Source organism: Scyliorhinus torazame, chromosome 1, assembly GCF_047496885.1.
Source record: "Scyliorhinus torazame isolate Kashiwa2021f chromosome 1, sScyTor2.1, whole genome shotgun sequence".
Classification (NCBI taxonomy): Eukaryota; Metazoa; Chordata; class Chondrichthyes; order Carcharhiniformes; family Scyliorhinidae; genus Scyliorhinus; species Scyliorhinus torazame.
In genome coordinates this window covers 68,064,356-68,078,527 of record NC_092707.1, presented here as the reverse complement: position 1 = coordinate 68,078,527, position 14,172 = coordinate 68,064,356, and the positions used below count along the sequence as shown (strand labels likewise).

At 48.7% G+C, this 14,172-nt stretch overlaps 1 protein-coding gene across 1 annotated transcript in view; it reads right to left on the bottom strand.

The window, feature by feature from the left end:
• sdsl (serine dehydratase-like) overlaps positions 1-14,172 on the bottom strand; it is a 42,968-nt gene that overhangs the window by 16,286 nt on the left and 12,510 nt on the right. Inside the window, exon 5 of the mRNA XM_072496384.1 lies at positions 3,018-3,106. Coding sequence (XP_072352485.1) covers positions 3,018-3,106 — 89 coding nt within the window. The remainder of the gene's footprint in view (positions 1-3,017; positions 3,107-14,172) is intronic.

Below are 14,172 nucleotides of genomic sequence, written 5' to 3'. Positions count from 1 at the left end.
AATACCAGTTGTCCAATTTAAAATGCAACATAGCCACTGACATTCTGGCGGCAAGGCCATCTCCCTATCCATCTAGATAGGCAAGTGTGATACAGAGTGTGACCCTCCTTGTAATCACCTCATACATTGCCACCTCCAATAGAGCTGTCCTAAAGCCTGGAGTCCAGTGCCACACTGCTTCAGCACCTGTCTGCAGATTCATGTCTGTACCTGCGATCTTCCCACAGTTCAGTTTTGTCTGTGGCTTTTTTAGACTCCTTGCCCTTAAACTGTGAGACTGTGAATCAGCTAAGACACCTTTTAAATCTTTTCAATGGCTTTCAGAGATTTTGTCGCTCTGTTTTTTGCTCACTGAAACTGGGTTGAGACTATCCAACTCAAATAACTTGGGGCTAGATTCTTCCACCCCGCCCGCCACAAGATATCCACGAGCGAGATGCGGACAATGGAGAAGTCTATTGACCTCGGGCAGGATTCTCCAGTCGCCAGACGGACGTGGCTGGAGAGTCCTGCCCACAGAACAGTTGAAGCTGAAGAGAGACTTTGTTCAATCCGCCTAGCCTGGATCCAACCCATAACCCAGAGTTAAACGGACGGGATAACTGCCTGCTCCACCTACCTTCGCCTGGACATTTCTGATCGAAACAACATTCTGGCACCAGCCTGGCATGAATGAAGAGAACAATAGTTGCATCTTCATGCACATGACTTAAAGATGAAGATGTGTCTTGCAGCAGGTGCTGGTAAACACCAGGAATATCAGAATTTCAAAATTGAAAATTTGTCAGTTCAATTTACAAATATTAGCTTTTTTAAAAATTTAGAATTAGCGTACCAACTCCAGTGTGCAAACCTTTGGTTGAACTCTATAATGTTTCATTTTGGAATGCACACTGAAAAGTCTTTAGCTGTAGCTTCTCTGCATTCATGGGTAGAAAATAGAATGGTGAAAAAGCACGTGCGAATCAGAACAGGTGTTTGGTGCCAAATACACAGATGTGCCACCCAGTAGGTTTTCGAAGGAAGATCAGCAATAACAAGCATTACATCAGGTGAGGTGGCTGTCACACTGAGTGTAATAATAATTAAAAAAGGAGGGGTCTCAATTAGGTTGAATTTGTTATGTTTACTTAGGAGTCTACGTGGCTGCAATTCAACAGTAAAGCTGACAGTGGGAGTAATTGATCAAACCCTGAATGGAAAGAGAAGTTAATGGACTGCAGTCAGTTTGTGTACGACCATCGATCATCAATGGTGTTTGTCTTCACTGGGTGAGTAAGCAAATACTGGAGACCAAGATCTGCCAAGTGGATGATTGATTACATCAAACAGCAGGAGTTGCAGCAGTGCACATTACACAGCACAAAAATATTGCGAGAAACATTAGGAGAATCCAATGTGTGCAGATCCCTTGCAAAAATTGCACCCGTGTCATTTTGCAGCCAAGCACACTGAATGGGGTTCAAAGCGTTTTCTTGCTTTAAGCATCTGGCTTTCAAGGAAGAAATCCAGGAATTAACTAACCTGCAGGATCAATAATGGCCAACATGACAGATCATAAATCCACCAATTCTTTTTAGCATTGCTATGTTGAGGTGCTTAAAGAGCACCATTTGCACCTCGCAGCTTATTTAGAAAGATGAAGCTATTCACCCTCTAAAATGGACTTGCACTCTGGATTCACGGGCACCATTTAAAGGAGAGGTTGTGGGGGGGAGCAGTGTTGTAATCAGTCTCTAAAATCACGTTGCGCTCTGGCAGAAATATTCTCCTTTAGATTAAAATAACCAGTTAGTGTTTAGTGCAGAAATATAGCTCCTCTTTCAAACCTTACACTATACAGGATAGCACACAGGTTCCATAAGAATCAGCCTTAAGTAAGGACTTTAAACACTTTGATTTGCATAGGTAAACTAGCCTATTTTCTATGTGCTAATCCACATATGGTTATGATACAGTGGTAAACATACTGGGCGGGATTCTCCGTTCTGGCAGCCGGCCAGTGGGGTTTCCCATTGTGGGCACCTGCACGCCGTCGGGAAATCCATGGGCGTGAGTGCACTGCTGGTGAAACGGAGGAGCCCGCCAATGGAGAATCCAGCCCACTGCCTTATAGTATAATTTAATATTGTCGTCCGAGTTGACATTTGTAATCTGTCAATCACACGCACAATTGAAATGGGGTGGAAAGGAAGTGTTTATGACATGAAGCAATGAAAAGCAGTATGATTTCCTGTCTGAGAGTTTGATTGTGTGCCACGCTCATGGCTCATTCCCACCGCTTCCTGTAACCAACTCATGACTAAGAGTCACTCTCTACAGCATTTTGATAGCGTCACTCCCTGCAGCTGATCCTTGACCATATGTTACTCCAGTCATCAAAAGCTTGCTTATGTCTCATTTAATATACACAGACCAGTTATATAGACGATGGGAGATATGGAGGATTTTCTGACGAGGGCGACAAGAATAATTCGCAGATGGGCTTAAAAAGCTTGATCTGTATACTTCAGAAAAGCAGACTCAGGCAATTTGACTGTTCTGACTGTGCGTAATTCCCTTTTAAGTGTCTCATGACTATTGTCAGTCATTGTAACTGACTGCAGACTACATGTTACGTTATTTATAGCACTTTGCATCACCCTCTCCGCAGCAAATTCTTGGCCACGTGTCTCTCACCATACAAAATTCCTTGCAATGTAGCACTTCACTGCATTTGATGTAACATTTCTGACACCAACAATCACATCTAATCTTTCCAAAATTTTCAGTTACAAGAATTTAAGACTGTTAAAATTAACATTTGTACCTCTCTTTTACTCCATGAGAAAAATGCTGTCAAAATAAGTCATCCTCAACTGGAAATACACATTCTTCAATACCTTTTGAACTACGTTGGTCTTGATGTGTCATTCAACAGAATATAAAGAAATTAACTAATGCTATTTTGACATTTTCCATCACCTTTCTTATCAATTAACTGAATTGAATTTTCTGATTCTTTGATGAATCCTTACCAAACCCATGGGTGGTTGAAGGGAGAAACGTACACCCAGCCATCATTTTCAGACAGTTTTAATGCTCGCTCATTGGCATCATCCCAAACCTAGCAAAACAGTTTGAGAAGCTTTATTAGTGTTGAGTATTATTTATCAAAGAATTCTCTATCCTGCTTCAAAGTACTAGCAAGGTTTGCCTCTTTCCTCTACCATATCTAACATCCACTGTGCATGATAGACTGCACAGTGAAGATATCCTCAGCTCCAGAGTGTCAAAGGAAGTCTCGAACAGTCTCAATACAGAGGCAAATATTTGGATGTCGCACGAAAACATTTGAACAGTTGAGCGTTCCGATAATCTTTTATCAAGCACTCTTCAAGGGTAAAGAATTGAAGTTATGAATGGAATGAAAAGGAAACCAGCTGAACTACCCAATGGCTCAGCTGCTTTCATAGAATCATAGAATTTAGTGCAGAAGGAGGCCATTCGGCCCAGTGAGTCTGCACCGGCCCTTGGAAAGAGCACCCCATTTAAGCCCACCTATCCCCGTAACCCAGCAACCCCACCTAACCTTTTTTTGGACACTAAGGGCAATTTAGCACGGCCAATCCATATAACCTGTACATCTTTGGACTGTGGGAGGAAACCGGAGCACCCGGAGGAAACCCATGCAGACACGGGAAGAACGTGCAGACTCCACATAGACAGTGACCCAAGCCGGGAATCGAACTTGGGACGTGAAGCAACTGTGCTAACTGTGCTACCATGCTGCGCTGGTGTGGCACTGTACCAGACAATTTTTTAAAATTTCATTTATGGGATGTGGGTGGCGCTGGTTGGGCCAGCATTTATTGCCCATCCCTGAGGCCATTTAAGAGTCACCATTGCTGTGGATCTGGAGTCACATGTAGACCAGACCAGGTGAGGATGACAGATTTCCTCCCCTAAAGGACATCAGTGAATCAAATGCGTTTTTACAACAATCAATAATTGTCAGCTTTAGACTTAATTCCATATTTTCTTTTATTAAATTCAAATTTCACCACCTGCCATGGTGGGATTCGAACCCGGGTCTCCAGAGCCTGACTCTGGGTCTCTGGATTACTAGTCCAGCGACAATACCACTACGCCACTGCCTCCCCAACAAGATTCAATGTTTAATCCCTTCATCGTAACAAAAGTACCATAATTAGCTTCAGTGACCTCAGGCTAAGGATTGGGAATGAAGAAGCTCAGCTAGTTGCTCAGCTCAGCTAGGGGTCGGCACGGTGAACAGTGGTAGCACTGCTGCCTCACAGCGCCACGGACCCGGGTTCAATTCTGACCATGGGTGACTGTCTGGGTGGAGCTTGTGCATTCTCGCCATGTTTGCATGGGTTTCCTCCGGGTGCTCCAGTTTCCTCTCACAGTCCAAAGATGTGCAGGTTAGGTGGATTGGCCATGTTAAATTGCCCCCTAGTCAGTGCAGATTAGGTATCGTTACGGGGATAAGGCGGAGGAGTGGGCCTAGGTACGACGCTATTTCAGAGGATCGGTGCAGGCCTGTCGGGCTAAATGGCCACCTTCTGCACTGTAGACATTCTATGGTTTAGACGTCTTGCTCAGAACATTCAATGCACTTGGGTTGAAGTGCTTTAAGATATTTTGATAGTTTGAATGTATTATCATCCAATGCCACCTGACATAAAATGGTTAGCTCAGAATCAGGTCAGCTGTCAGGTTCCCTGTTTGAACAACCTGCCCACGCATATTGTCCAAGCTGAGAAAAAAATAAAGCACACATTAAGAGAACAACAAACAGCTGGTGCCATGGTGAAGGCATGAATTTCATCTCAGGGTTTTTGAAGCTACACATAGCACATGAAATCTAGATTGTTCCCGTATTAGTGAAAGTCGTTGCTGATTGAATTGCTCTCTGTAATTCATTGCCAAACAATTTTTGGCCTGAATTACTTACTTGCTTTAAAACATTCATTTTTTTAACATTTCCATTGTGTCTCAATAACAAAGCAGTTTTCATACAGGAAGAACTTGCATCTATATAAAATCCTTCACAACTACTTATCATTTAAATGACTTGATCGTGCAAAATTCTGGACAATGAGCTCAAATCACTTTTGGCTGGTTTTGCATTACCATCTAGCCATTTCTGGCAGAATTGACCAGAATCACAAAATCAAGGCCATGGTCCTTTTCCAATGTTGAACTTCAAACAACAGGGTACTTTATAGCAAAATGTGTAATTATCCACTAATGTCACCAGGTTCTTGGATTAAAATGTAACTGACCTCATCGGAACTGAAATGCACTCACCACCAGAAAGCTGTCTCTGTAGCTCACCAGTAAAATGAAAATAAGGCTTAGCTGTTTCAATAGCCCACTCTCACCGAAACAAGAAGACACGGGCAGAATCTGTCTCCACCTCCACTGATGGTTCAAATCAGCCTCCGTTTTCTATCAACCATTCCCTGGCCAAGGGAGACAAGATCTGCCCCCACCACCCATCTGCCAATACTCCTCTGTGATGGTAAAGTGGGAACAGCTGACTTGTTCACCAAGGGGAAGCCACTAAACCTTGCTCATCTCATGACGTTCTACCTGAGATTGAGGAATTCTTGATCGAGAGTTGCGCCCTGCTCTCAGTGTTGGCCCACTGTTCAATCTCAAAACTGAACATAAGCTGATGAGGGCCAATTGTAGTGGTGAAGCCAAGACTTTAAAAAAAAAATGTATTGAGGATTTCTATAATTGTTTTTTGAAAGAAATTCAATTTTTAAAAAAATCATTTCCACTTTGACAGCAATCCCTCTGTTCTGTTCCACAATCTACCCTAACCCCTACGTGACCAGCATTGCCCCTCTTGCTCCAGCACCAAGTCTTCCCTTTTTCACACAAAGCCATTACTCATAGCGAGTGACAAATTGCAGGCATTTTTACATTGCTGACCTCTGCTCACGTGGAATTCAGTTTCTATCTCCAACTACACTTTATCAGAGATTTATGTTCCATCCTGATGTGAACCCAAGGTCCCAGAAGTTAACGTTGTGTGTGACCTACCTTCTTCAATACCCAGTTCTCCATCATGGTATCAATTCTGGACCAAAATGAAATTTCAGTAAACATCGGTCCATTTGTTCCTTATGCTAAAAAAATTAATTACTAAAGGCATAAACTCCTCTTTAGTTCTTAATCAAAACTGTGGTTCAGGTACATCTCCCCAGGGGTTCCAAATTCCTTGTTTGACAAACAAGCAGTGATTGTACACAACTTAACATCTTGCTCGGAAACAACTGTAGGGAAATGGATGGACATCATAACACAATTCCTTAAAAGCAACCCCCAAATGATGCACTTTGGAGTCAAAGCCAGTGTTTGCTTTATTTCAGTCAGGTTCTGCTTTCCCGTCACTTCTGGAGGAAACAGTTGAGAACCATAATAAGAACAAGGTTCCAACATGAACCCTGGATAGAGTGAGCTTGCTGGCCACAAGGGCTTTTCTCATTACAGATTTTACAAGGGGGCGGCGAATGAGAGTGAAGTCAGATTCAGCTTTGTTGCTGCAAGGGAGGTAAATGCTGATGATCACTTGCCAGATTCATGTATAACCAACCTCTGCTAGGTCAGAGGAACAAGAAGCCACCAACACTCGTCCAACCATAACTCAATAGAGGGAAAAATCTTTAATAGGTGACACAGTAGCACAGTGGTTAGCACTGTTGCTTCCCGGCGCCAGGGTCCCAGGTTCAATTCCAGTCTTAGGTCACTGTCTGTGTGGAGTGTGCACGTTCTCCCCGTGTCTGTGTGGGTTTCCTGCGGGTGCTCCGGTTTCCTCCCACAAGTCCCGAAAGACGTAATGTTAGGCGAAATGGACATTCTGAATTCTCCCTCTGTGGCACTGGAGTGTGGCGACTAGGGGACTTTCCCAGTAATGTCATTGCAGTGTTAATGTAAGCCTACTTGTGACAATAATAAAGATTATTATTATTCAGCAAGGTAGGGTGAAAGAAAATGTAAATATCAGTATTAACTGGCACCTTCGCCAACCATTCAGCTTTTTCTGAAGCAGGTCTTGGCTTCAAATCCTGGCGGGTAGAATTATCCTCATTTGACAAGCCAAGTAAACATTGTTCTCTCCCTAAACCATCCAGCTCAAATTGAGATTAGATTGTCTTGTAAACTGGCATAGATTCCAGCTATGCAGTGGCCAATTAATCAATTGCTCAGTAGCCTCTTCAGCTCTTATAATTCGGAAGGAAATGGCTCCCTGCCTCAGCCACAGTAGCTCAGAGACAAGTGGATTCTTCATCCTTTCTCAAACATGATTTTGGCACAGATAAATAAAGCTCAAACAGGTTAGTTTTGTTCTCCATTGCGCTCCAACTCCCCTCCAAATTTTTATCATGGAGAAGTTTCACAGATGATACCCATCGTTGTCAATGTGTAACCAAAATGATTACTTTTAACAATGTTAAACACTTGAATAAAATGGATATCCTACATGCAACTGAAGTCACATTTAGTCCATGATTTAATGTGTCCTTTAATGCTGTTATTACTTAGGATATAATTCACTTGCAACAAAATGCGGCAGTTTGCAAATAAATGAGAGGACCTTTATGTAAATATGATTTGTTGTCATGGAAATTAGGTGCATTGATATGCAAATATGTGGCCTGTTATGTTGGTCTCAACATTCAAAGTGATGACACATCTGCAGCATGGAAAAAAGCCACAGATGGTTGTGCTTCAGGAACTGGAAGGAGACACAGTGAAAGGGTTAAAACTTGACCTTGGAACTAGAAACTTCACTCAAATCAGCTGAAACCACCGGTGCATTTGTTCACAGCCCCACTGCCAAAGGCTGTGGCAGTAGTGGAGATTAAATTAGGTGGAGTAACCGCCTCCAGTGTCACTTGAGTACAAGGTCGAAGAGGGTGCAACGTTGAAAGGGCAGCCTGGCTGAGAGGTTTGCAATTGGAAAAGCACCAGGATCATGGCAGCCTTGCCACCTGCATTCAAGCTCTTAATGGAATTGCATAATCCATGGCTCTTCTCAGTCCATCAGGGACTGCCTGGCAACCAGAAATGAGTCAAAGTTGTGATTTGCAAAATATGTAGTACCAGGAGCAAAGAAACAATTCAAACCTAATATTAATTGACCATTAACATCTGCGTATTTTGATAAAAGCAAATTGTACAGGTGCTGAAGATCTGAAATAAAAACACAGAGCGGAATTTTAACGTCCTGTCGCGGTGTTGGCACGGCCGTAAAGTATGGCAAGCTGTTCAAACCGCCATCGATTTTGGCGGGAATCCCACAGGGGGCGGGGCAAAATGCAGCCCAAGAAGTGCTGGTAAAACTCTGTATGTCTGATGGCATTGGTTCCGAAGAAGTCATATTGGACTTGAAATAGTAACTCTGCTTCTCTCTCCTCAGATGCTACCAGAGCGGCTGAGTTTTTCCAGCACTTCCTGTTTTTATTTCTGTGTATTTTGGATCCCTGAATTTGGATCTGTTTTCCTGAAGGTGTTTATAACCTTACAAAACTAGAGATATGTTAGGGTGGATTTTCTGATCCTTGCACATGGTATACATGAAGTAACTAACCATGAACAACGGGTCCAAGATTTTGCAATGCACACGTGGGGCACTTGAAGTGGTGCCTTGCTACACAGGGGCCCGGATTCTCCCTTCTGGGGACTAAGTCCCCACACCGGTGGGAGAACCGGTGGCAACCACTCCAGCGTCAACAGCCCCCGAAAGTGGGGAATTCTCCGCACTTTCGGGGGCTAGGTGGACGGAGGAGGGGTTGGCGCCACTCCAGCAGGCGCCGAAGGGACTGCGCGAGTTCGCGCATGCGCCGAACGGCCAGCGTGATCTCGCGCTTGCGCGGAACTGCCGGCATGGTTCTGCAGACGGGCTGGCGTATTTTGCCGCATGCGCAGGGGGTTCTCTTCTCCGCGCCGGCCATGGTGGAGCCCTACAGGGGCCAGCGCAGAAGAAAGGAGTGGCGACTTCCGGTTACGGCTATGCGGAGCTAAGCCGCACGATTTGGCAGCTCCCGCTACTACGGACTTTCGGGCTCATTGGAGGAGCCCCAACGGAATTTTTTTGACGACAACCTGTGGGGAAGTGAAGAGAGAGGTCCTCCTCCAACTTTTATGGACCGGACCAGAAGTGCAACGGCCAAAAAAAGCGGCATTGGAGCAGCGGGAGAAGCGAGGGAAAAAAATCAAAATGGCGGCGGGCGGAGACAAAGCGGAGTGCGGGCCAGAGCTGCAGGAATTCATCAAGCGCTGCTTCGAGGAGCTGCGCAAGGAGATGCTGGCACCTATGTTGGCAGTAATTGAAGGACTAGGGATAACCCAGAAGGCCCACGAGGTGAAGATCCAGGAGGTACAGAAAAGAGTTAGTGAGAATGAGGACGAGCTCGTGGGCCTGGCGGTGAGAGTGGAGCGGCACGAGGCGCTACACAAGAGGTGGGCGGGAAGACTCGAAGACCTGGAGAACAGGTCGAGGAGAAAGAATCTGCGGATCCTGGGTCTCCCAGAAGGAGTGGAGGGGGCCGATGCCGTGGCATACGCGGGCACGATGATCGGAGCGATGATGGGCGCGGAGGCCCCATCGAGGTCGCTGGAGCTGGACGGGGCACACCGGGTGCTGGCAAGGAAGCCCAAGGCAAATGAGCCGCCAAGGGCGATGGTGGTGAGATTTCACCGGTTCACGGACAGAGAGAGGGTCCTGAAATGGGCCAAGAAGGAGCGGAGCAGCAAGTGGGACAATGCAGACATCCGAATATACCCGGACTGGACCATGGAGGTTGCAAAGCGGAGAGCGGGTTTCAACCAGGCCAAAGCGGTGCTGCACCGGAAAGGAGTGAAATTTGGAATACTGCAGCCCGCGCGATTGTGGGTTACATACAATGACCAACACTACTACTTCGAAACGCCTGAAGAGGCGTGGACCTTCATACAAACTGAAAAGTTGGACTCTAACTGAGGGTTTGTGTGGGTGGGGGGAATGTTTGAGGGTTGATGTGTGATGGTTGTTGTATATAGGGGGCCAATCACGCGCAGGAAATGTTACATGGGCTGGGGGAGAGAGACAAGGCCGCAACAGGAGCTGCGCCAGAGGGGGCGGGGCAGGCTTTGGAAAGCGCGGGGTTTTTCCCGCGCGCGGGAAGAAAGGCGGGAAGGGGAACGAAGGAACGCACATTGATTGGGAGACTCCCACACGGGGGGGGGTCAAAGGGACGGCGGGGGAAGCCGGGGTCAGCAGGTGTCAGCTGACTTACGGGAGTGATATGGGGGGAGCAAAAAAGCTAGACAGGGGTCTAGCGGGGAGGGGAGGGGGGGGGGCGGGGGGAGGGGAAGGAAAAAGGGTTGTTGCTGCACTGGCCGAAAGGGAATGGGACACAGAAGAGGTGGTTGGGATGAAGGTCCCCCGGCTGGGGGACTGGAGGGTGAGGGATACGCGGACACGGGACTGGCCCAGAAAAGGAGATGGCTAGTCGGCGGGGGGGTGGGGGTGAGAGCTTCTCCAATCCGGCTGATAACGTGGAACGTGAGGGGTCTGAATGGGCCGGTGAAGAGGGCTCGAGTGTTCGCGCACTTGAAGGGACTGAAGGCAGACGTGGCTATGCTCCAAGAGACACACCTGAAGGTGGCGGACCAGGATAGGTTAAGAAGGGGATGGGTAGGACAGGTATTTCACTCGGGACTGGACGCGAAGAATAGAGGGGTGGCAATATTGGTGGGAAAGCATGTGTCATTTGAGGCCAAGACTATCGTAGTGGATAATGGAGGGAGATATGTGATGGTGAGCGGTAGGTTGCAAGGGACGTGGGTGGTGTTGGTAAATGTATACGCCCTGAACTGGGATGATGCTGGATTCATGAAGCGCTTGTTGGGGCGCATTCCGGACCTGGAGGTAGGAGGCCTGATAATGGGAGGGGACTTCAATACAGTGCTGGACCCAGCACTGGACCGCTCCAGATCAAGGACTGGAAAGAGGCCGGCGGCGGCCAGGTTGCTCAGGGGGTTTATGGATCAGATGGGGGGAGTGGACCCATGGCGGTTTGGAAGACCGCAGGCCAGGGAATTTTCTTTCTTCTCCCACGTGCACAAAGCCTACTCCCGGATAGATTTTTTTGTTCTGGGCAGGGCGCTCATCCCGAGGGTGGAGGGGACGGAGTATTCGGCCATAGCCATTTCGGACCACGCCCCGCACTGGGTGGAAATGGGGCTGGGAGAGGAGAGGGACAAACGCCCGTTGTGGCGGCTGGATGTGGGACTGCTGGCGGATGAGGTGGAGTGTGGGAAGGTGAGGGGGTGCATCAAAAGGTACTTGGAGGCCAACGACAACGGGGAGGTGCGAGTGGGGGTGGTATGGGAGGCGTTGAAAGCGGTGATCAGGGGAGAGCTAATCTCCATCAGGGCTCATAGGGAGAGGACAGAGGGCATGGAAAGGGAGAGGTTAGTGGGGGAGATTTTGAGAGTGGACAGGAGATACGCAGAGGCCCCGGAGGAAAGATTACTTGGGGAAAGACGACGGCTCCAGACGGAGTTTGACCTGTTGACCACAGGGAAGGCGGAGGCACAGTGGAGGAAGGCGCAGGGGGCGACCTATGAGTATGGGGAAAAGGCTAGTCGGATGCTGGCACACCAGCTCCGTAAGAGGACGGCAGCGAGGGAAATAGGGGGAATCAAAGATGGAAGGGGAGCCACGGTTCGGAGTGCGACGAAAATAAATGAGGTATTCAAGGCCTTCTATAAAGAGCTGTACAGATCCCAGCCCCCAGCGGGGGAAGAGGGGATGAGACGATTCCTAGACCAACTGAGATTCCCGAGGGTGGAGGAGCAAGAGGTGGCTGGTTTGGGGGCACCAATTGGGTTGGAGGAGCTGAGCAAGGGTTTGGGGAGCATGCAGGCGGGGAAGGCCCCGGGGCCGGACGGGTTCCCGGTGAAGTTCTACAGAAAGTACGTAGACCTGTTGGCCCCGCTACGGGTGAGGACCTTTAACGAGGCAAGAGAGGATGGGACCCTGCCCCCGACAATGTCGGAAGCGACAATTTCTTTGATCCTAAAGCGGGACAAGGACCCACTGCAATGTGGATCGTACAAGCCGATTTCGCAACTCAATGTGGACGCTAAGTTGTTGGCAAAAGTGCTGGCCACGAGGATTGAGGACTGTGTCCCGGGGGTGATCCATGAGGACCAGACGGGATTTGTAAAGGGCAGGCAATTAAACACTAATGTGCGGCGGCTCTTAAACGTGATAATTATACAATCGGAGGAGGGAGAGGCGGAGATAGTGGCAGCTATGGACGCGGAAAAGGCCTTTGACCGAGTAGAATGGGAGTACCTCTGGGAGGTGCTGCGTAGGTTTGGGTTCGGGGGAGGGTTTATCAGCTGGGTTAAGCTCCTTTACAGAGCCCCGGTGGCGAGTGTAGTGACGAACCGGCGGAGGTCGGAGTACTTTCGGCTGTACCGAGGAACGAGGCAGGGGTGCCCCCTGTCCCCCCTGTTGTTTGCATTGGCGATCGAACCCTTGGCCATGTCATTGAGGGAGTCTAATAAATGGAGGGGGGTGGTCCGAGGGGGAGAAGAGCATCGGGTGTCGCTATATGCGGATGACCTGTTGCTGTACGTGGCGGATCCAATGGAGGGGATGGTGGAGGTCATGCAGACTCTAAGGGAGTTTGGGGAGTTTTCGGGCTATCAGCTCAATGTAGGGAAGAGTGAGCTCTTTGTATTACAGGCAGGGGGCCAAGAAAGAGGGATAGGGGACCTACCGCTGAGGAGGGTGGCGGGGAGTTTTCGGTGTCTGGGGATCCAGATAGCCAGGAGTTGGGGGGCCCTACATAAACTGAATCTGACGAGGTTGGTGGACCAAATGGAGGAGGACTTCAAAAGATGGGACATGTTACCGCTCTCGCTGGCGGGTAGAGTGCAGTCGGTCAAAATGGTGGTCCTTCCGCGGTTTCTGTTTGTGTTTCAGTGCCTTCCCACCGTGATCACCAAAAGCTTTTTTAAGAGAGTAGGTTGGAGTATTATGGGGTTTGTGTGGGCGAATAAGACCCCAAGGGTAAGGAGAGGGTTCCTGGAACGCAGTAGGGACCGAGGAGGGTTGGCGCTGCCAAACCTAGGGAGCTACTACTGGGCAGCAAATGTGGCAATGATCCGCAAGTGGGTTATGGAGGGAGAGGGGGCGGCATGGAAGAGGATGGAGATGGCGTCCTGTAAAGGAACGAGCCTGGGGGCGTTGGTGACAGCACCGCTGCCGTTCTCGCCGTCAAAGCATACCACGAGCCCGGTGGTGGCGGCAACGTTAAGTATCTGGGGCCAGTGGAGACGGCACAGGGGTGCAGTGGGAGCTTCGGTGTGGTCCCCGATCAGGGGTAACCACCGGTTTGTCCCGGGGAAGATGGACGGGGGTTTCCAGAGCTGGCATCGGGCGGGGATTAGAAGAATGGGGGACCTGTTCATTGATGGGACATTTGAGAGCCTAGGGGCACTGGAGGAGAAGTTTGAGTTACCCCCGGGAAATGCCTTTAGATATATGCAGCTGAGGGCTTTTGTGAGGCGACAGGTCAGGGAATGCCCGTTGCTCCCGGCACAAGAAATTCAAGACAGGGTGATCTCGGGTGTATGGGTCGGGAGGGCAAAGTGTCGGCAATACACCAGGAGATGAAAGAATAGGGGGACGCGCTAGTAGAAGAGGTGAAGGGTAAATGGGAGGAGGAGCTGGGGGAGAAGATCGAGGAAGGTCTGTGGCTGATGCCCAAGTTAGGGTTAATTCATCCTCCTCGTGTGCCAGGCTCAGCCTGATACAATTTAAGGTGGTTCACAGAGCTCACTTGACAGGGGCAAGGTTGAGTAGGTTGTTTGGGGTGGAGGACATATGTGGAAGGTGCTCAGGGAGCCCGGCGAACCATGTCCATATGTTTAGGTCATGCCCAGCACTGGAGGGGTTCTGGAGAGGAGTGGCGGGAGCGATAACTCAGGTGGTGAAAGTCCGGGTCAAGCCAAGCTGGGGGCTAGCAATATTTGGAGTAGTGGACGCGCCGGGAGTGCAGGAGGCGAAAGAGGTCAGCATTCTGGCCTTTGCGTCCCTAGTAGCCTGGCGAAGGATCTTGCTAATGTGGAAGGAGGCAAAGCCCCCCAGCGTGG